The sequence below is a fragment of the Sphaerodactylus townsendi genome, linkage group LG07, assembly GCF_021028975.2.
Source record: "Sphaerodactylus townsendi isolate TG3544 linkage group LG07, MPM_Stown_v2.3, whole genome shotgun sequence".
Lineage (NCBI taxonomy): Eukaryota > Metazoa > Chordata > Lepidosauria > Squamata > Sphaerodactylidae > Sphaerodactylus > Sphaerodactylus townsendi.
In genome coordinates this window covers 8,417,920-8,440,806 of record NC_059431.1, presented here as the reverse complement: position 1 = coordinate 8,440,806, position 22,887 = coordinate 8,417,920, and the positions used below count along the sequence as shown (strand labels likewise).

The following is a 22,887-nucleotide window of genomic DNA, read 5'->3' as shown; positions in this document are numbered from 1 at the left end:
CTAGCTTTTGTGTTCCCAGGAACTCTCAATCAACAGGTTTTTTTTTTCCAGTTCCTTAATTTTAACAAAAATGGAACATTCAGACTGAGCCGGGGGCGTAGCTGCAATGGGGACAACTGGCGTGGCTCACCCCGGGCGCCGCCATTGCAGTCACGTGGAGGGAAAGGGGCCTGGGGCAGGGTGTGTTGGGGGCATTTCAGGGCAGGAGGGGGCAGGGAGGGGAGGGGCAAGAGGTGGCGCACGGGCAGTTCATGTCCCGGGCGCAGTTCCCCCTCCCTTCATCACTGGACTGACCTAGAAGAAAAGTTAATTTTTATACCCTGCTTTTCTCTACCTTTAAGGAGTCCTTCAGTGACTTGCAATTGCCTTTCCTTCCTCTGCCCACAACACATACCTTGTGAGGTAGTTGGGGCTGAGAGCGTTCTGAGAGAACCGCAACTAGCTCAAGGTCACCGAACCGAACAGAACGGGGAAGGCCCACAGACCCAAATGGAGCATTCCAAAACCAAGATGGTCCAGCATGTGGCAAATGAAGTTACAATTGTGGTTGTTGTTTTTATTTTGGTGAGACAGAATATAGTCATGACAAATAAATGGAACGTTGTTAAGTGGCAGTACACTACTGGACATCAAGTGCTGGGAATATCTAACAGTGAAGGGAAAATGTTGATTTTTGCCCCTTTCCCTCTCCCCACTATAGCTCCCAAACCCACATGGCTGTTAGTCTTCTCAGTAACTGTAGGAATCAGGCTTTCTAGTTAAGATCGTTGTGTGCAGGGGGGGGGCATGGGGGGTATGTGTGCGTGGGGGGGAACACAAAGCAATCTCAATTAGGATATTCCTAATGGTTGCAGATTTCTGATGGTAGAATTAGGACATTCCTTATTGTTGTAGCTTTCTGGTGTAGAATTTTGATTTCCTAGATGCAGGGATGTGCTTCTTTGGGCTGAACGCTAAATGCTCGTACTTGGTAATGGGACCTTTGACTCTCAAAAGCTTACACCCTGGAAATCCTATTGGTCTTCCAAGTTCTACTGGATTTGATTTTTTTTGGCTCCGTTAAATGCTTGCAATCCAAAACCTACCTGAGACAGACGAAAGTGTTAAGTCACACAAACTTCCTGCGACAATGATCTTCCGCTTTAGATTGGGAGATCTGCAATTAGCGAAATGCCTTCTATAAATAGGTGGGACTTCCCCTTCTCATCCAACATTCATGAGCTAATCTATACGATGATTTGCAGGGCGAGATTTTCCAGAAATAACACCAGTGATTCATCTGGAACCTCATCCCCACCCCGCAGTTTTGATACAATAAACATGCCATTTATTACGGTCATTTTCTTTTGCGTCTTTATATAGTTCTTTCTGTTCCGGACCTACTCATGTATGCTATTGACTCATTTTACTTTAAAAGCCCATCTAATCCAGTGTCCTCTTCCGCTGCATACATAAATCAGAGATAAGTGTCCCTAACTTATCGATAGATGCAGTTGGGAGATGGGGTTTATTATTCTGATGAGCCCAAAGAAGCATGTCATCAGAAAGCAATACCTCTATTACTGTATTATCATATTACAGACAGAGCTTGACGGTATGCCTTGTATGAGAATGTCTATTTTTGCATTGAATTCCTTTGTTCAATGTCTTAATAACAGCCCTGCCATCACATCAAGTATCCTGTTTCAAAGCCCTTAAGCTCAGCACTATAGCATTATCATCTATCCATAGCATCTCCAATTTTTACTCAGAAGAGAAGAAGAAGAGTTTGGATTCATATCCCCCCTTTCTCTCCTGCAGGAGACTCAAAGGGGCTTACAATCTCCTTGCCCTTCCCCCCTCACAACAAACACCCTGTGTGGTAGGTGAGGCTGAGAGAGCTCTGAGAAGCTGTGACTAGCCCAAGGTCACCCAGCTGGGGTGTGTGGGAGTGCACAGGCTAATCTGAATTCCCCAGATAAACCTCCACAGCTCAGGCGGCAGAGCTGGGAATCAAACCCGGTTCCTCCAGATTAGATACACGAGCTCTTAACCTCCTACGCCGCTGCTGCTCCTTTTTTTGTTTTTGTTTTTAATTTAAATAACAGAAGAATTGACATAAGGCCCTTCAAACCTCAGGAAGTTTTCATGGTACCTTACCTTCATCTAGTTTACTTTGAAAATGTGCGTGCTACCTCTCCAAAGACCTGCTGGGGGAGGGGCACCTTACAGCTAAATTAAAACCAAGCCATTAAAACATAGTCAACACAAAATGACGCCATTAAAGCCAGCCACTCAAAGAAAAATCCAGGGCATAAAAGCAGCGTAAGATGAACTTTGAGCATCCTAAAATGTAAGAAGAAGAAGAGTTTCAATTTATATCCCCCCTTTCTCTCCTGTAGGAGGCTCAAAGGGACTTACAATCTCCTTGCCCTTCCCCCCTCACAACAAACACCCTGTGAGGTAGGTGGGGCTGAGAGAGCTCCGAGAAGCTGTGACTAGCCCAAGGTCACTCAGCTGGCGTGTGTGGGAGTGCACAGGCTAATCTGAATTCCCCAGATCAGCCTCCACAGCTCAGGCGGCAGAGCTGGGAATCAAACCCGGTTCCTCCAGATTAGATACACGAGCTGTTAACCTCCTACGCCACTGCTGCTCCTGAAGGGTTTTGAGACAGCATGACAAGTTCGTATCTATTCTCTCCATGCCATTTATAATGAATTATTTAAACCTAATTGAGCATTTCCCCCCTAAATGAAAAAAGTCCCCAAGTTTTTTTTTTCCATATGGGGAAGATGTTCCAACATTCAGACGTTCCAACATTCAGACGTTCCAACATGAAGTTTCTGTGAAGCTAAAACGCATGTGGCAATCATCCTGCAAAGTCCCGCCTCTCCTCCAGGACTCTGAACCAATCCTTGTGATTCTGATCTCATGCAAACGCAAGGGATTGTCAGCCCACCGGATCCCATAGATCTCCATCGGACGGGAGGGGCTGAGCCAGACTCCATTGAAAAAGTAGGGATGAAAAAGTTTCTCTCCTCAGATAGGGATTTGTAGCTATGTATAAGAGTACCAGTTCAGCCAGCGCTTCTAGTTGAATTTTAGGTTACATTATGGTAGGCTTCTGGAGGCGGAAAAAACCCTATTTATAGGTGGTAAATGAGCACCCTGGTAAAATCCCGAAGGACTAAATCTACTTGGGTGGTTTATGGGAGGTGGAAGAGGAAACCTTCACCTCTGAAGGAACCCGGGTTTAATAAACCTCCCATAAACCTCCTCACCTGAATTAAATGTTCTGGGGAAAGGGAGAAAAATCTCACCTCAGTGCTTATTTATTGCAGATTGAATCAGTTACAAAGTACCAAATCCCTTGGGGGAAAGACTGTAATTCCTGCATTGCAGGTTAGGGTCATTTTACTCATTTTAGCTAAAGCTTTTTCTACACATAAACCAAGTTTCCGCCCCTCCCTCGCCGAATAAAACATGTTGCTTCACCTTCTGTCTAGTCCAGGGGTAGGGAACCGTTAACACTCAAAGAGCCATTTGGACCCGTTTTCCACAGGAAAAGAAACACTTGGAGCCGCAAATAATTTTTGTCATTTGAAATAAAGATAACACTGTATATATTGGGTTTTTTTACCTTTTACTCCGCTCATTCTGAGAAGTGCATGGATGCGTCCGCCTGCTGCCTGCAGGGCGGGCAAGGATGGGGCCAGCAGCTCGGCCTCGTCGGCCGCCGGGAAAGCGCCCGCCCCGCTCCAACGGGGCGGGCGAGAGGGGAAGCCCGCAGCGTGGCCCAGCCGGCCACGGGCAATTGGTGCGCATGCCCTGCTGCTTGCAGGGCGGGCAAGGATGAGGCCGGCGGCTCGGCTCATGGAGCCGCAGTGCAAGGGCAGAAGAGCCGCATGCGGCTCTCGAGCCACAGGTTCCCTACCCCTGGTCTAGTCAAATATTCCATGAAGGGGGACTAATTTTTACCGCAGAAGTACATGCAATATATTGTCGAAGGCTTTCACCGCCGGAATCACTGGGGTGCTGTGTGGTTTCCGGGCTGCATGGCCGTGTTCTAGCAGCATTCTCTCCTGACGTTTCGCCTGCATCTGTGGCTGGAAACCACACAGCCCAGAAACCACACAGCACTACATGCAATATTATTGTAAGCGTGTAAGAAGAAACCATCGGGGACATCCAGTTTGCACACCACCAAGGCTTCATCATAAACTTGTGTCATCCTTTCTCATGAATGGAGACAGCTCTTGGCCAACAAATCCTGCTCGCCAATGAACGTGGCAATTCCATTTGTGCAGGGAAACCCAGCCTACTATATTGCAGCGCTTACCAACCCTATATACAGGAGAGCCTACATGCTGGCTAGATTTAACATTATGCCATCCCCGCTCCATAGAGGAAGACTCAAGGGTCTACCAAACGATAAGAGGCTTTGCCCCTGAAGCCCAGGGCAGTTGGATTCCATTCCGCACATTCTCCTCCACTGCCCACTTTACCAGAAACCAAGATCCAGCTTATTATTACAAATCATTGACTCTATGGAAATCCTGACAGAGCTTGATAAAGTAAATATGCTCTTAAACTGTAATGACCTTGACTGTTGTCTCGCAGTGGCAAAGTTTCGGGCTGAGGTTTGCGAACTGAACTTATGATCCAGTGTGAAGTTTTATCTAGTCATTTTAACTGTATTTATATTGTATGTTCTGTATGCCAATAAAGGCTTATTGAATTGAATGGAATGGAGACAGCTTTTATTTTGATTATTATTTTATTCCATTTTTACACCAGTCTTCCCCGTCAAGCGGGGCTCAGAGTAGTGGATGTCAATTGAATAACTTCTACAGAGTTAAAACACAGACTTAAACATTCAGTTCTTACAATAGGACACCCTTACCTTTGCATCCATGAAGGTAAGACCAATAATAAAACATAGGTGGATTTCACAGCAGCCAAATATAAAGGGTGTAGGACATGATATAAACCATTTTTTTGGAAAGGGGGGGAGGACTTCACACAGCTCCGGTTCCCAAAATGAGTTTGGCCTGTTTTATTCCCCTCAATTTGGTCTTTTCGAAAATCGCTAAGCCAGCAATCCTTTTGTACAATCCCGGGTTGGAGGCTCTCCATGAAGAAGAGATGAAGAAGAAGAGTTTGGATTTATATCCCCCCTTTCTCTCCTGTAGGAGACTCAAAGGGGCTTACAATCTCCTTGCCCGTCCCCCCTCACGACAAACACCCTGTGAGGTAGGTGGGGCTGAGAGAGCTCCGAGAAGCTGTGACTAGCCCAAGGTCACCCAGCTGGCGTGTGTGGGAGTATACAGGCTAATCTGAATTCCCCAGATAAGCCTCCACAGCTCAGGCGGCAGAGCTGGGAATCAAACCTGGTTCCTCCAGATTAGATACATGAGCTCTTAACCTCCTACGCCACTGCTGCTCCTGAAGTAGGAAATGCTTTATTTGCCTCCCTTCCACCCATTCACTGTAAGTTCTGCACCATCCGCCATGAAGGAGAATTTTCCCACCTGCCATTCCGTGCCGGTCACCCAGCACAATGTGGGCAGATTCTCTAAGTGCCCAACAGTGTACGAAATCCCCCAATCACATTTTCTCCCCATGGCAGGGAGTATGACCACCAGGGAGCAGCAGTGGTGTAGTGGTTAAGAGCAGGTGCTCTCTAATCTGGAGAACTGGATTTGATTCCCCCACTTGGCCACTTGAGATGTGGAGACCTATCTGGGGAACTAGATTAGCCTGTGCACTCCAACACATGCCAGCTGGGGGACCTTGGGCTAGTTACAGCTCTACGGAGCTCTCTCCAGCCCCACCCATCTTACATGGTGTTTGTTGTGGGGGTGGGGGGTGAGGGTGGGGGTGGGGGTGGGGAAGGGAAAGGAGATTGTAATCCCCTTTGAGTCTCCTACAGGAGAGAAAGGGAGGGTATAAATCCAAACTCTTCTTCACTTCTCTTCTCTTCTCTTCTCTTCTCTTCTCTTCCTTCCTTCCTTCCTTCCTTCCTTCCTTCCTTCCTTCCTTCCTTCCTTCCTTCCTTCCTTCCTTCCTTCCTTCCTTCCTTCCTTCCTTCCTTCCTTCCTTCTTTCAATAAAAGTTAACTAAAATAGGCTACTGTGCTCTTAGCCAAACTACATTTCCTTCAGGAAGCCCCGTGCAAGAAAAGGAACTTTGGAAACAATAAGTTGGACAGGACTCATAACAGCCCAAGTAGAGATCTCCTCCATCTGCAATTCCTGTATTGTAAATGAGCTTCTTTAAACCACACTCCGTGCGGAACGGCTATGAATTTATAATGACATGCCTTAAAATTTATGTTTGCCCAGACCGCAGGTGCAATCATTTATTAACATGGTAATAAATGTTTAATCTTGATGATCTGTAACCTTTGTGCTCCTCGGGTTAACCCTCTATTTACTAAGAGATGATCCAGAAAAGAAGCTCAAAATTAAATTTCAAATGGAAATGGCCCACCGGTCTCATTGCGCATGACATCTTGCAAAGAGTTGCTCGCACGTTGTGGGAATGAACTCCAGAGCAGAAATCAGAATAGAAATTGTATCTGAAATGACCTTGCTAAAAAGACATGGGTTTGTTTGCCATAGTGTTGCCAAGTTTGAAATGACTCCCCTTAGCTGTCCTTTTAATATTAGTTCGCCTAATCTACCTAATAAGCTTTCTATTTCAGCCTAACTGAGTCATTTAGGTTGTTGTGACAATAACGTGAAGAGAGGAGCTGAGCTTGGGAGAAAGTTGGGGTAAAATTTGCTATGGTACAAAATTGATACCATCCCATTTCCTCAGTACCTTGGGTTGGATCTTATGCATTCATTCTGGTTGTGAAAGAAGTTCCCGCCCAAAGAAGAAACTTCCTCCTGATATAGGCTGGCTCAACTCCCCAGGCATACAAACAGCATACCATTCTTCCTGACCAGAAGAAGAAGAAGAAGAAGAAGAAGAAGAAGAAGAAGAAGAAGAAGAAGAAGAAGAAGAAGAAGAAGAAGAAGAAGAAGAAGAAGAAGAAGAAGAAGAAGAAGAAGAAGAAGAAGAAGAAGGAAAAGGAAAAGGAAAAGGAAAAGGAAAAGGAAAAGGAAAGAGAAAGAGAAAGAGAAAGAGAAAGAGAAAGAGAAGAAGAAGAAGAAGAAGAAGAAGAAGAAGAAGAAGAAGAGGAGGAGGAGGAGGAGGAGGAGGAGGAGTTTGGATTTATATCCCCCCTTTCTCTCCTGCAGGAGACTCAAAGGGGCTGACAATCTCCTTGCCCTTCCCCCCTCACAACAAACACCCTGTGAGGTAGGTGGGGCTGAGAGAGCTCCGAGAAGCTGTGACTAGCCCAAGGTCACCCAGCTGGCGTGTGTGGGAGTGTACAGGCTAATCTGAATTCCCCAGATAAGCCTCCACAGCTCAGGCGGCAGAGCTGGGAATCAAGCCCGGTTCCTCCAGATTAGATACACGAGCTCTTAACCTCCTAAGCCCCTGCTGCTCCAGTTTTCTATTATGGCTATATCTACCCCTGCTCCCCATCTCTTCTGCTGATTCTTTCCCAAAGCTTCACGTTTCTTACCATTCTATCTAGTCTCTCTCATTTTTCTTTCTCCTTCCATTTTCTTGGAATCATTTGGAGGAGACCACAAGGACCATCTAATCCAACTCACGTGCAGGGACACACAGTCAAAGCACACTCCCAAAAGATGGTCATCCAGCCTCTGTTTAAAAGCTTCCGAAAAAGGAGACTCCACAATCTTCTGAGGCAGCATATTCCACCGTTGAACAGCCGTTCTCACCAGGAAGTTCTTCCTAATGTTTAGGCGGAAACTCTTTCCCCATAGTTTGAATTCATTACTCTGTGTCCTAGTCTCTGGAGCAGCAGCAAACAAGCTTGTTTCATATTCAATATGACATCCCTTCAGAGGTGGGATCCAGCAGGTTCTCACAGGTTCCCGAGAGTAGGTTACTAATTATTTGTGTGTGCCGAGAGGGGGTTACTAATGGGTGATTTTTCCACGTGATTTTTGCCTTAGCTACGCCCCTCCTCTCAGCAGTAGCGCGCAGGACTTGAAGCAGTCTAGCAGGAGGTGCACTGGCGTGCGTGGCAGCCTGCGCCTGCGTGCATTCGTTTCCCGCCCAAGGACCGGCGCAGCGGCTGCGTCCTTGCCACAGCCCCGCCCAGGAATGCCCCGTCCCGGAATGCCTGGCCACACCCCCATTGTGCCCTGCCCAGCCCCATTGGCGCTACGCCGCAGTTTGAATCCCACCACCATGGGAACCTGTTACTAAAATTTTTGGATCCTACCACTGATGACATCCCTTCATTGTCTTGGGGTGTTGAGTGGTGTAGGGCTATTTGGGGCCAACAATCAGAGGGAGGTCATAATTACCATTATATTCAACGGAATCATACGATCTGATTTTGATATGGCGCTTAAGTTGTTCCTGAATAGCATGAAAGAAAATCTTGATTTCGTACCTCTTGGGGTCTCCCTGTTGCCTCTTCTTGACCATAACAGCCACTCCTTTAATCAAGTCTTGTATGAAGTTTTCACCATAGACACAAGTAATTTTTTATTTTCAGCAGGAGATGTTAGATTGCAGGTAGGTCAACAGATGAGCCCTTGAATTGTTGGGATTTTCGTGAACATTCTGTGGCACTTCATCTCAGGCAATCGAGAAAGTATCTTTTCACTGAGTCTGCATGAGTGCTAACAAAGCAGGAGTTTCTTCTGGGAAGTATCATTGAGTGACCATCATTCACAAATGCCAGCAACATGATTGTCACTTTGACTCAGGGGTGTAACGAGGCAGCCCTGGGCAAACTGTAGCCCTGGGCAAAACCTGAGTTGGATCCCTCCGCCCCCATGGGCAGCCACTCCACCACAACCAATTTTTTTTTGCACCAGGACATTGGTGCCTGCAAGGGTGCATTTTTAGACATATCAGCACCAAAATTTCAGCATATCATCAGGAGACTGTCCTTATGCTACTCGTCAGGTTTGGTGAGGTTTGGTTCAAGGAGTCCAAAGTTATGGACTCCCAAATGGGGTGCCCCATCCCCCATTGTTTCCAATGGGAGCTAATAGGAGATGGGTGCTACAGTTTTGAGGGTCCATAACTTTGGGCCCCCTGAACCAAACTGCACCAAACCTGGGGGGTATCATTAGGGCAGTCTCCTGATGAGACCCTGAACGTTTTGAGACTGTGCTTTCAGAAATGTCCCCCCCCCCAGCCTGCAACCCCCATGGACAGAGATACAGAAAACTCAATGCAGAACAAAGATTCTTGGGCAAATTTCTGGGATGTCCCTGCAGGGGGTGCATTTTTGGATTTATTGGCACCAAAATTTCAGGGTATCATCTGGAAACTGTCCTTATGGTACCCCCAAGGTTTGGTGCAGTTTGGTTTGGGGGGTCCAAAGTTATGAACCCTCAAAAGGGGTACCCCATCCCCCATTCTTTGCTAAGGAGATGGGGCTACCCTTTGAGGGTCCATAACTTTGGACCCCCTAAACCAAACTGCACCAAACTTGGGGAGTGCCATCATCTCCAGATGATACCCTGAAATTTTGATGCCGTTACATCCAAAAATGCACCCCCCTGCAGGAACATCCTAGAAATTTGCCCAAGAATCTTTGTTCTGCATTGAGTTTTCTGCACTGCTGTCAATGGGTGTTGCAGGCTGGGGGGGCACATTTCTGAATGCACAGTCTCAAAACTTTCAGGGTCTCATCAGGAGACTGCCTTAATGATACCCCCCAAGTTTGGTGCAGTTTGGTTCAGGGGGGCCAAAATTATGGACCCTCAAAACTGTAGCCCCCATCTCTCATTAGCTCCCATTGGAAACAATGGGGGATAGGGGCACCCCCTTTGGGAGTCCATAACTTTGGACCCCCTGAACCTAACCTCACCAAACTTGGGGGTACCATAAGGACAGTCTCCAGATGATACGCTGAAATTTTGGTGCCGCTAGCCTAAAAACTGCGCCCCCTGCAGGCCAAAAATGGAAAACCACTAAAATACCCAAAAACGAACCCAGCATTTTGATGCCCCCCACAAGGTGATGCCCTGGGCAGCTGCCCACCTTGCCCAATGGGCATTACGCCAGTGCTTTGACTCGCACATATGTTACAACGGTTATTAATGGTCCATATTTTTTTTCATGTCTTCCCAGCCATGACAATGCAGTTCATTAGCCATCGGTTCCCTGATTACCACGATCCCACCATTGGTAAGTTCAATCTATTTTGTTTCTTGGATTACACAGCCAATGTATGTAGCCCCATGTCCGATATAACCACATTGCTTGGCTGAGATACTTTTATTGCATTGTTGCCGATTTGTAAATCGCCCTGAGCTGGTTCTGGCAGGGGCAATTAAGAAATTTGTTTAGATAGATAGATAGATAGATAGATAGATAGATAGATAGATAGATAGATAGATAGATAGATAGATAGATAGATAGATAGATAGATAGATAGATAGATAGATAGATAGATAGATAGATAGATAGATAGATAGATAGATAGATAGATAGATAGATAGATAGATAGATAGATAGATAGATAGATAGATAGATAGATAGATAGATAGATAGATAGATAGATAGATAGATAGATAGATAGATAGATAGATAGATCTGGCTTATGGCAACCCAGTAGAAATTTCACGGCAAGAGATCAACAACTGTATTGTTGAAAGTTTTCATGGTTGGCACCACCTGGCTGTTGTGAGTTTTCTGGGCTACATGACTGTGGACTGGTGGTTTTAACTCCTAACACTTTGTCTGCATCTCTGGCTGGCATCTTAGAGGCAGGTCATGGTAAGGTGTGTTTCTCTTTGACCCCTTCTCCACATGCAGAATAATGCACATTTAATCCACTTTCACAATTGTTTGCAAGTGGATTTTGCTATTCCACACTGTAAAATCCAGCTTCAAAATGGATTGAAAGTGCATTGAAAGTGCATTATTCTGCATGTGCAGAAGGGGCCTCTACCTGCACATTTTATCATGCACTCCTCTGAAGATGCCAGGCACAGATGCCAATGAAACATTTGGAGCTAAAACCACTAGATCACAGCCACATGGCCCAGAAAATCCACAACAGAGGTGTTTGCCATTGTCTTCCTCAGCATAGCATCCCTGGCATTCAGAGGTGGGATCCAGCAGGTTCTCACCAGTTCCCGAGAGTGGTTTACTAATTATTTGTGTGTGCCGAGAGAGGGTTGCTAATTGTGTCCGCTTTTCCATCTCCACGCCCTCGCCCCCCCAGAGGCATCCTGCCTTTGAACATGAGGGTTCCATATAGCAATTGCGACTAATAATGTAACTCCCTGAACTGGGTTAATCCCTTTCAGGTACTGCAATTCATTGATTCTCAGCCTGGTGTACCTTTTATCTCACCAGTCTCTATCAAAGCACCTGCGTGTTTCACCATTGCTGTGTTCAGATTTGTGAGTTGGGGCATTTTCTATAATGTGATGATGATTTAGAAATGACCTGGTGCAAAAAAATTTTGGGGGGTCATGGTGGGGTGGCTACCCGTGGGGAGGCATCCAACTCAGGTTTTACCCAGGGCTCGGGTTTGCCTCTGCCCCCTTTGCTGAGGGTGAGGGGTTGGCGAGGGAACCTGTTACTAAAATTTTGGGATCCCACCACTGCTGGCATCCCTTGGTGGTCTTCCATCCAAGTACTAACCACAGCCAGCCCTGCTTAGCTTCTGAGATCTGACAAGATCAGGCAAGCCTGGGCCATAACCAGAGAGAAACAAGGCAGTCAATCAATTAAATATTATAGCTAGAATCATGGATTCTTAGGTCATCTAATTCAACCCTCTGCTTAACACATTCAATTAAAAAAAAGTTTCCTAACAGATGGCTATCCTATCTCTGCTTGAAGATTTCCACTCCAGGAGAGATACCCCTTGGGGGAAATGAGTAATCATCTGTCCTTTGACCAATGAGCTGATCAATTAAATTTAAATATATTTGCATATAATTAAAAACGACACTATAATTGCCCTCTTGAGACATTAAAGGAAGTGGAAGAGCTTACAATGAAATAGACAAAGTGGTATAAGGAAATGTATGTTTAATATTATATTATTATTAAGGGACTCTAGTAGCACAGAAATAGTTTTGAAAACAAGTACACCCTTACATTTCAGAACCACCTTACTTTTATGTACTGTCGAAGGCTTTCACAGCCGGATTCACAATGTGTAACAGACTTCCCTGTGTGATACACCTCTAAAGATGCCAGCCACAGATGCAGGTGAAACATTAGGAACAAGATCCACCAGACCACGGCCACACAGCCCGGAAAACCCTCCACAGCCACCTGACTTTTATTTTGTTCCTCTCACTGTCATCTCAACAAATGACAATAATTTATTTTCAGAAACAAGTTAATAGAAGGGTCAACTTCAAGCTTATAATTTACACATAAATGACTGATAGGGGAATACTCTGAAATGTAACATAAGAATTAATTTTATTGAAGGGTGGGAGAAGATCTTCCACGTGGTTCAAGGGAGATTTTGTTTGCTGGAAATGGCAAAGTGGTCAAATTCTATGCCAAGAAAAGCTGTAGGCTGAAGGCTGCATTCTGCGGAAAGGACGTTTTGTTTTGCAAAACTGTGTGCCTGCCCCGGTGTTGCCCCGTGATATTTACCTTAGCCCAGGATTTTCAAAAATCACCAGTTTGGAGGTTCTTTTAAAAAATCCCGGTGTCACCCTGCTAGTGCCTGCTACCATGCAGGACCGGTTTATTTTTCCCGCCTAACCACCTCATCTCCCCGCCTGATTCAAGCTGACACTCAAAAACAGAAGCCAATCAGAACACAGGACACCAGGCACACTCAGAGGTGCTTGCTGCTGCCACTCAAAAGCAACAGCCAATCGGATCATGGGACACTAGGCATGCTCAAATATGCCTCCGAAGTAAATACAGAACTCCCTGTCCTAACCCTGCTCCTGGGAAGAAGCAGGAAGCTATGCAGAAGAAGAAACAGGGATAAATTAGACACAGTGTGTAAGATGCAGATTTAAACCCGGTATAATTGTTCTGTGCAGAAAAGGCCATTGTTATATTGGTTTTACAGGTTGTACTGGTTCTATTAGAAATGTTGCAAGCTGCCATGATCTTATTGTGACAGGGGAGTACAGACCAAAAATCCAGTCAATCGATCAATCACTCGATAAAATACTTGAGCATCTTTAGTTCTTGATTGATTGATTGATTGATAGTCAATCATGAGAGCCAGTGTGGTATAGCAGTCGTCGTCGTCGTCGTCGTCGTCGTCGTCGCCGCCGCCGCCGCCGCCGCCGCCGCCGCCGCCGCCGTCGTCGTCGTCGTCGTCGTCGTCTTCTTCTTCTTCTTCTTCTTCTTCTTCTTCTTCTTCTTCTTCTTCTTCTTCTTCTTCTTCTTCTTCTTCTTCTTCTTCTTCTTCTCCTTCTCCTCCTCCTCCTCCTTCTCCTCCTCCTCCTCCTCCTCCTTCTTAAAAAAAGGCTTAGGCCCCTTCTGCACATGCAAAATAATGTGTTTTCAAACCACTTTCACAACTGTTTGCAAGTGGATTTTGCCATTCCGCACAGCTTCAAAGAGCACTGAAAGCAGTTTGAAAGTGCATTATTCTGCATGTGCGGAATGAGCCCTAGAATCTTAAAAAAAATCTACATTAAATTATTTCCCTTTTAATGCACTCATTAGCAGGTGTAACATGTACCGCCTCAGCAATGATACTCTGAAGGACTTGGATCTTCATTGACTATCTTTTGCTGTGTAGACCCATATGATGCTCCCGGGGGAAAGAGGCAGGATTTTAGCAGCACAGCAAGCCATAATAAGAGTGTCAGGAAGTTCCGTTCCATGAGCACCACTTATGCTAAACGGGATCCAAACCTATGGAGATTACGACCTGGAATCTCTTCATTCCTCTCTTTAATGACTGTTGAAATTGCAACCACCATTGTGCTACGTCGAAGAGGAATGTCATTGTCCATCAGACCCTTCTGCTCGATCTTAGAAAGGCCAGGCTTTGTTATAAATTCCCCACATCACCTTTAAAAGGGAACAGTGAGTAATGACCCCAGAGGTACCCTTCTGGATGTCCACAGGGCGCATCCATCACTTGAGATTAACATTGCAGAGCCTTCTGTGCTGACAGATGGCTGAAAGCAAACATTTATCTGGCTATAAAGGAGATAGCTTTAGAGGGGGGAGAAAAAGAAAGACAGAAATTTGGAAACAGCACTTTGCAGCCCTGGATTTTCTTCCTGCTTTATGTGTTTCCACCTCACTCTGGCCCCTTCCACACGTACAGAATAAGGTGCTCGCAATCTGCTTGCACAGTTGTTTGCAAGTGACTCTCGCTATTCCGCACAGGAAAATCCAGCTGCTAAAATGCATTGGCAGTGGATTGAAAGTGCATTACTCTGAATGGAAGACCAAAGGAAAAGACATACAAGTGTGAGTGCACATGTGTGTGAATGGAAAACCCTCAAAGAGGGTGAGGAAAAAGGGGTAACCGTAACTCTACACTCTATGGAGAGGTGAAGGAGAGGCCTCACCGAGGCCACCCCAACACAACAGTGAAGACTAGAGGAAGACATACAAGTGTGAGTGTATATGTCAGAGGCGTAGCTCCAAGGAGACAGGGGGGGTGCGTGATGCACCAGGCATGTGCCTCTGTGGGGGTGTGGTGAGGGTATTCCGGGGGCGAGGTGGGATGGGTGTGTTCTAGGGTGGGGCAGGGGCGGAGGATGTACCAGTGAACCGAGTGCTTTCCCCCCTTGCTATGCCTCTGGTATGTGTATGTGAATGGAAACCCTAACAGACACCAAAGAGGGTGAAGGAAGGGTGAAGACATAGGGCAGTGGTGGCGAACCGTTGGCACTCCAAATGTTATGGACTACAATTCCCATCAGCCCCTGCCAGCATGGCCAGTTGGAAGATATTTCTGAGGACGTCCCTTCAACAAAGGGCGTTTTCCCACTTACCTTCTGCTGCGCGCTACTCGGGCCAAGTAGTGGGGGGTCCCGGGGCACTCCCCACTAGAGGGGCGGCAACAACACAGCCGCCCTGGCACTGCTGCTGTCGCGCCCCCTCAGCGCGCATCATTCCTGCTGCTGGAGAAAACGGCACCTTTTGACGACCCCGCGCAGAGTGCGGGGTTGTGGGGAAGCCAGGGCACGCGCCAGAAATGACACGCGCAGTGAGTAGCGCGCAGCAATGGTGATAGAGGGAAAAGTGGGGAAAGGCCCAAAGAGAAATGATTTCCACTCTCCATCTTGTGTTTCATTGCACTGAGCAGCAGAAACAATTTCCAAGTGCCAGCAGACGGCATCTCATTCCATCACACTGGAATAAACAACTCTTTGCGCTGAGCAGTTCCTTGGCAATCTTGCCTGGCATTTCCATAGCTAGAGAACCATGGCAGGAGGAAGCATACGGGAGAAGTTCCAAGATACTCAACAGACTCATGGAGAATTTCAACATGAAGGCATCAGCATGGAAATTAGACAGAGACACGGACTAACGGTTAAGGGCGGTGACACAGCGGGAGGTTTGCCGACCAAGAAGGAGAAGAAGAGAAGAATTTGGATTTATATCCCCCCTTTCTCTCCTGTAAGAAGACTCAAAGGGGTTTACTATCTCCTTTCCCTCCCCTCCCCACAACAAACACACTGTGAGATGGGTGGGGCTGAAAGGGCTCAGAAGACCTGTGACTAGCCCAAGTTCACCCAGCTCACAGGGTGTTTGTTGTGAAGGGGGAAGGGAAAGGAGTTTGTAAGCCCCTTTGCATCTCCTTATAGGAGAGAAAGGGGGGATATAAACCCAAACTCTTCTTCTTCTTTTTGAAGGAAGAGAGAAAAGAAGGACAGATGATTAACCAGAGAAAGGTACCAAAAATGAAATGTCCTTGATAATTGGGCACAGATGGGAATCCGTTATCGTAAGTAGTGCTATTCTGAATCCTTAACTATCAGGTTCGTGATAAAATTGTGGGCGGACGTCATTGTATGTCTGGTTCTTCACGTTCCAAGTCAACGTTTTCTTATCTCCGACTCTCCTGATCTGGCTGTTCCGACTGAGTACAGGTATGATTTCCTGAACACCTTCAATAGAACCTTACTAGCCCGAGGGTCACTTCATCTCAAGGAGGAAATTGCCGAATGGGAGGACAGTTCAAACAAGAGAGGCCAAAAATGGAAAGAAAGAGAGGGAGGGAGAGCGAGAAACAATTAAGGGCAAGAGAATTGTTCTGCCGAAGAACCACTGAGAGGACTGTTTACTTTACAAAGGGAAGAGGCCAGTGAGAGGATATGTGATCAAATAAGAGAGATAGCTGAGAAGAGATCAGCGCGGGGCACATCCCACCAAAAATTGAAAAGAAATTGAAGTATATATACACACACAGGCAATTAGATTGCGGAAGCGATTTCCTCCCAAGATTCTGGCTCCCATCCTGTGGGAGCATGTTCTCTCGGCAACACCAAGTGCTTCAGTTATTTTTTTCGCCTTCGTTGGTCCTTAGAGATTTTTGTCCTGGATTGCCTTCCAACATTGTCTGAGTTTGGTTAAGGATTCTGATATGCTTGGACGGATTATATAGGTCCCAATTCTGCAAGCCAACAACAGGCACTAGCAAGTGGGTTTGAAGAAACCCCAGTGCCCATACTGGGGCTGAGAAGAAGAAGGAAGAAGGAAGAAGGAAGAAGGAAGAAGGAAGAAGGAAGAAGGAAGAAGGAAGAAGGAAGAAGCAGAAGCATGCCAGTGTTAGAAACAGGATGGTGGATGTAACTTTGGTCTGATGCAGTGAAAGACTGTGTCCCCTCCCCTTCCCTCAACTCCCTTGCATGCCACCCCTCCCCCTCCCCTTCTCTTGCATGCCACCCCTCCCTCCCTCTCCCTCCCTTCCCTCTCCCTCCACTAGGGTTAGTCTGATGTGAGAGAAGCAATCATTCAACAGTCCTGTATGGTTTGAGAACCACAAAGCTGAAGGACCGGCTATTCCCTTATTAACCTGCCTGACCACTACAGTAACCTTTAGAATCCTCTTCAGAAGAAGAGTATTGGATTTATACCCCACCTTTCTGTCCTGTAAGGAGACTCAAGGTAGCTTACAAGCTCCTTTCCCTTCCTCTTCCCACAACAGACACCTTGTGAGGCAGGTGGGGCTGAGAGAGTTCAGAGAGAACTGTGACTAGCCCAGGGTCACCCAGCAGGAATGTAGGAGTGCAGAAGCACATCTGGTTCACCAGATATGCCTCTGCCATTCAGCTGGAGGAGTGGAGAATCAAACCCAGTTATTCAGATTGGAATCCACCTGCTCTTAACCACTACACCGTGCTGGCTCTTGGATAATCTCACCTTCTGAGATTAAGCAGAGGACAACCAGAAGAGGGTCTTATTGGTCATGGCACCATCTTTCTCCCCAAGTAGATTCTTCAGTCCCCTTCTGTTGCCACCTTACACCAGCAGGTGAAGATGTCTTTGTTTTGTTTGGCATTCCTTCGGTGAGCTCTCTGCCCTGACCAATTATTTAATTGCTGTTTTCATGCTTTGAACATGTTTTAACCCTGTTTTTAATTGGTTTTAATGGTGTGTCTTTTGGAGGAGATGATTTTAGTGTTTTCTGAATGGTCGTTTCTGCACGGTCAAAATATCTTGGGTTGAGCAAGAGAAATATCCCTGTGCAGCCAAGAAGTTTGCATGGTTCCCGATCCTAAAGCAGGTTTGCCCCATGATATTTCCCTCATCCCAGGGTATTCAAAAACTGCCAAATTGGTGATTCTTTTTAAAAAATCCCAGGATGAGCCTGCTAGAACTTGCTACCACGCGAACACCAATTGGGAGCAGAACCATTTTATTTTTCCCGCCGGCCCCCTGATTGGGGAGATGTTCATTGAAGCTGCCACTCAAAAACAGCAGCCAATCAGAATGCGGGACACCAGGAATGCTCAGATAAACTTGCAGCTGCCACTCAAAAACAACAGCCAATTAGAACTTGGAACACTGGGCATAGTCAAAAATGCTTGTAATGTAAATACAAAAAAACCCTGGCCTGGTGCAAAACAAGCTGGAGTCTTCACTGGATTCCTTCACAAAACGGGCAATCATGTGAACGGACAAATTGGGATAAAATACTAGAACCAGGAGGCATACATTGAAAATGCTGGGGGAAGAATAAGGACTAATAAAAGGAAACACTTCTTCATGCAACGTGTGATTGGTGTTTGGAATATGCTGCCACGGGAGGTAGTGATGGCCACTAACCTGGATAGCTTTAAAAGGGGGCTTGGACAGATTTATGGCTACCAATCTTGATCCTCCTTGATCTGAGGTTGCAAACGCCTTAGCAGACCAGGTGCTCAGGAGCAGCAGCCGCAGAAGGCCATTGCTTTCACCTCCTGCTTGTGAGCTCCCAAAGGCACCTGGTGGGCCAATGCGAGTAGCAGAGAGCTAGACTAGATAGACTCTGGTCTGATCCAGCTGGCTTGTTCTTATGTTCTTATGTAGTATTCGCCGGTTTGATCATGAGTAAATTTACCCATGCATAAAAGAAAACAGGTGGATTCTTCCTGACAGTGGAACACGGCTTACCAAAAGTGAACTGGTGAAACACAGCTGCCTCTTGTGTTTTCATGGAAGCACCTCCAAACCGGGACTGTGCACAAAGATAGCTGGTTTAATGTTTTTTTTAAAAAAACCCAGTTTGAGGGGAATAAAATGGACTAAACTAATTTTGAGAATGGGACCTGTGTGAAGTCCCTTCCCCCCCCCAAAAAAATGGTTTACATAATGTTTATATAAGATGGTTTTAGTGTTTTCTGAACGGTTGTTTCTGCATGGTCAAAATATCTTGGGTTGAGCAAGAGAAATATCCCTGTGCAGCCAAGAAGTTTGCATGGCTCCCGATCCTAAAGCAGGTTTGCCCCATGATATTTCCCTCATCCCAGGGTATTCAAAAACTGCCAAATTGGTGATTCTTTTTTAAAAAATCCCAGGATGAGTTTGCTAGAACCTGCTGCCACGCGAACACCAATTGGGAGCCGAACCAGTTTATTTTTCCTGCCGGCCCCCTGATCGGGGAGACGTTCATTGAAGCTGCCACTCAAAAACATCAGTCGATCTCTGGCTACCAATCTTGATCCTCCTTGATCTGAGATTTCAAATGCCTTAGCAGACCAGGTGCTCGGGAGCAGCAGCAGCAGCAGAAGGCCATTGCTTTCACATCCTGCAGGTGAGCTCCCAAAGGCACCTGGTGGGCCACTGCGAGTAGCAGAGTGCTGGACTAGATGGACTCTGGTCTGATCCAGCAGGCTAGTTCTTATGTTCTTATGAGGGGGGAAGGGCAAGGAGGGGGGAAGGGCAAGGAGATTGTAAGCCCCTTTGAGTCTCCTGAAGGAGAGAAAGGGGGGATATAAATCCAAATTCCTCCTCCTCCTCCTCCTCCTCCTCCTCCTCCTCCTCCCCCTCCCCTTCTTCTTCTTCTTCTTCTTCTTCTTCTTCTTCTTCTTCTTCTTCTTCTTCTTCTTCTTCTTCTTCTTCTTCTTCTTCTTCTTCTTCTTCTTCTTCTTCTTCTTCTTGTAAAACACACCAGGATTGTAAGAAACCAGTGGTACACAGGTATAATTCTGCCATGCGGAAATGACCAACATGAGCTTATCATTGCATGCTTTAAATGGGTTGACCTTGTGAGGGCTGAAAAGCAGGACACCCTTTGTAAACAGATGAATAACACGAGGACAGAGCAAGCGATGCTGGATAAGCGGCAGATAGAGGGGAGGTGTCGACAGCCGGACCAACACAAAGAGCTGTGTACCTTGAAAAGCTTGATTGGCGTGATTGATGAGGACACCGGATGATGTGCCTCTCTTGTCCAGACCTCCGGTAGCCTTCTCTTTGCTTAAGCACTTCACGCACGAGTGATCAGTTCTGACGGGGCAATTGTGTTTCCCAGCCGAGAGGGACAGGCGAAGGGCCCCCGAGGAAAGCGACCAATTAACCCATAACCTTGAAGCAGCTGCATTAGGTGGGAGGCCAGGGAGGGAGAGAAAACGGCAAATGGAGAAGACATTGGCCTGTTCTTGCCACGCAGCCTTGTTGTTCGAAAGCGAAGTTGCGCAGGCCAGACGTTTACCTGCAGAAACGGAGACGCAATTTTCCTCAGGGCAGGATTTTCTGATTTGGTCTTTCTGGCTTGAACGCTAAATCTGCATCGTGCTTTATTCGTTTTTAAAGTGTCAGCTTGTAAATGTAACCTCAGCTTGTGGGTTCTGTGGGGCAGAACTTGGAATGAGTTTGCAACAACAAATTTAAAAAACAAAATGTTTTACTTTCTTAACATATAACATATAACATCAACATTTAACATCACACTTCAAGGTCCTGTTCAGGTTGCATTTTCAAGTCCTTATATTTACAGTCTTCTGATATTGCCAAGTACAATTCTTCTTTGCAAGTGGGTTGGCTCCTGAAGACTCCAAGGGCTTGGTGAACAGGATTCAACATGAGGAAGGTTTCCAGGAGAACTCTCACCCATTACAAACATTAAAAAAACCCTGAAACAATAAACTCCAACATTTACAACATAGCAAAAATAAACAACTACCTTCCCAGTAGTTCCCAACAATATTGCAGTTACCTTAACAAGGTGTTAAGGGCTTATACAACCAAGGTCCAAGTCTGGTAGCCTTGTCTCCTCCAAACTACATGAGCTCTGCAGCCTTCTGCTGCTTTGAGTCTCCACTCCTTTCTGGGTCAACCCATTCTGAGCATGGGGGTTACATAAACAAATGAGCAAATCAGTCTTTTTATTTTTTTTAAGTAGGGAAAGGGGGGGTGACTCCTTTATTGAAAATGGTTTCCATTCAAAGCTTTTTCTGCATTGTGCATGTTAAGAAGAAGAAGAAGAAGAAGAGTTTGGATTTATATCCCCCCTTTCTCTCCTGCAGGAGACTCAAAGGGGCTGACAATCTCCTTGCCCTTCCCCCCTCACAACAAACACCCTGGGAGGTAGGTGGGGCTGAGAGAGCTCTGAGAAGCTGTGACTAGTCCAAGGTCACCCAGCTGGCATGTGTGGGAGTGTACAGGCTAATCTGAATTCCCCAGATAAGCCTCCACAGCTCAGGCGGCAGAGCTGGGAATCAAACCCGGTTCCTCCAGATTAGATACACGAGCTCTTAACCTCCTACGCCGCTGCAAATGAATGCTCATGACAGCCAGTGTTTCCTGCTTCCCTCCCTCCCCATAAAGGTGAGACATTTCTAACATCTACAATTTGAACCCACTTATTGTACAGACTTCAGTAATAATAATTGATCTTGCACAGAGTCACATTCCTGCCAAAGCGGAGAGCACGTCATTCACTGCAAAAGGTGTATGTGAACGAGGCTCTCCTGGTTAATCACGGCCCATTCCTCTGTGAGCGATTTCATTCTGCCATCAACCCTATGATTTTGCTACCAAGTGGGAGGTTAAGGCAGCAATGATTCACTTACTATCATTGGGAAGAGAGCAATTAAAGCCATGGTTCTGCTTCACTCTTACGAAAATTTCCTGCTTGGGTGGGAATAAAGGCAGCTGAGGTCCTCTTCCTTCACGCCACAGCTGGACTAATGATAACGGTCAGCCAGGCAACCACCTGGACTACCAAATTACCAGTGAATGGGGTCCCAGCTTCCAGGTGGGGTTTCAAGATATCCCACTATTACAACTGATCTCCAGATGGTAGATATTAGTACCCCCTGAAGTTAATGGCTGTTTTGGAGTGTAGACTCAATGTTATTGGACTCTGTTGAGGTCCCCCCCTCCCCTTAATTCTGTCCATCTGAAGCTCCACCTTCTCTACCAATGAGCCACAAAGGCCATTCTCATCGTCTACAGCACAGGTGTCAAACTCGTGGCCCTCAAGATGTTATGGACTACAGTTCCCATCATCCCCTGCCAGCATGATGCCTGAGTGGCAGAGGCTTATCAGGTGAACCAGATGTGTTTCCACACTCCTACACTCCTGCTGGGTGACCTTGGGCTACTCACAGTTCATTCAGAACTCTCCCAGCCCCACCTACCTCACAAGGTGTCTGTTGCGGGGAGAGGAGGGGAAAGGAGCTTGTAAGCACCTTGAATCTCCTTACATGAGAGAATAGCAGGGTATAAATCCAAACTCTCCTCCCGCCAGCATTTTCAATGAATTCCCCCTGGTTCTAGTATTGTGAGAAAGAGAGAAAAATTTCTCTGTCAACATTTTCTACCCCATGCATAATTTCAATCATATTGTAGGCGCAGAGTATATGCCTGCGGTGACAGTATCCCCCCTCAGACGTCTCCTCTCCAAACTAAAGAGTCCCAAACGCTGCAGCCTCTCCTCATAAGGAAGGTGCTCCAATCCTTCAATCATCCTCATTGCTCTTCTCTGCACTTTTTCTATCTCTTCGATATCCTTTTTGAGATGTGGCAACCAGAACTGAACACAGTACTCCAAGTGCCGTCGCACCACTGCTTTATATAAGGACATGACAATCCTTGCAGTTTTATTATCAACGCTTTTCCTAATTATCCCCAGCATAGAGTTTGCCTTTTTCACAGCTGCCATGCATTGAGTTGACATTCCCATGGAACTATCCACTAAGATGCCCAAATCCCTTTCCTGGTCTGTGACTGATAGCACTGACCCTTGTAGCGTGTGAAGTTTGGATTTTTTGCCCCTATGTGCATCACTTTGCATTCTGCTACATTGAACTGCATTTGCCATTTCTTAGCCCACTCACCTAATTTATCAAGGTCCGCTGGGAGCTCTTCGCAATCCTTTGTGGTTCTCACCACCCTACACGAAGAAGGTTAGGTGACATGATAGCCATGTTTGGATATTTAGATATTACCCTTCTGCAAAAGAGA

At 46.3% G+C, this 22,887-nt stretch overlaps 1 protein-coding gene across 1 annotated transcript in view; it reads left to right on the top strand.

Moving 5' to 3' along the window:
- The window catches only part of RIT2 (Ras like without CAAX 2), a 203,713-nt gene that overhangs the window by 58,835 nt on the left and 121,991 nt on the right, over positions 1–22,887 (top strand). Inside the window, exon 2 of the mRNA XM_048502621.1 lies at positions 10,159–10,215. Within this exon, the coding sequence (XP_048358578.1) occupies positions 10,159–10,215 (57 nt within the window). The remainder of the gene's footprint in view (positions 1–10,158; positions 10,216–22,887) is intronic.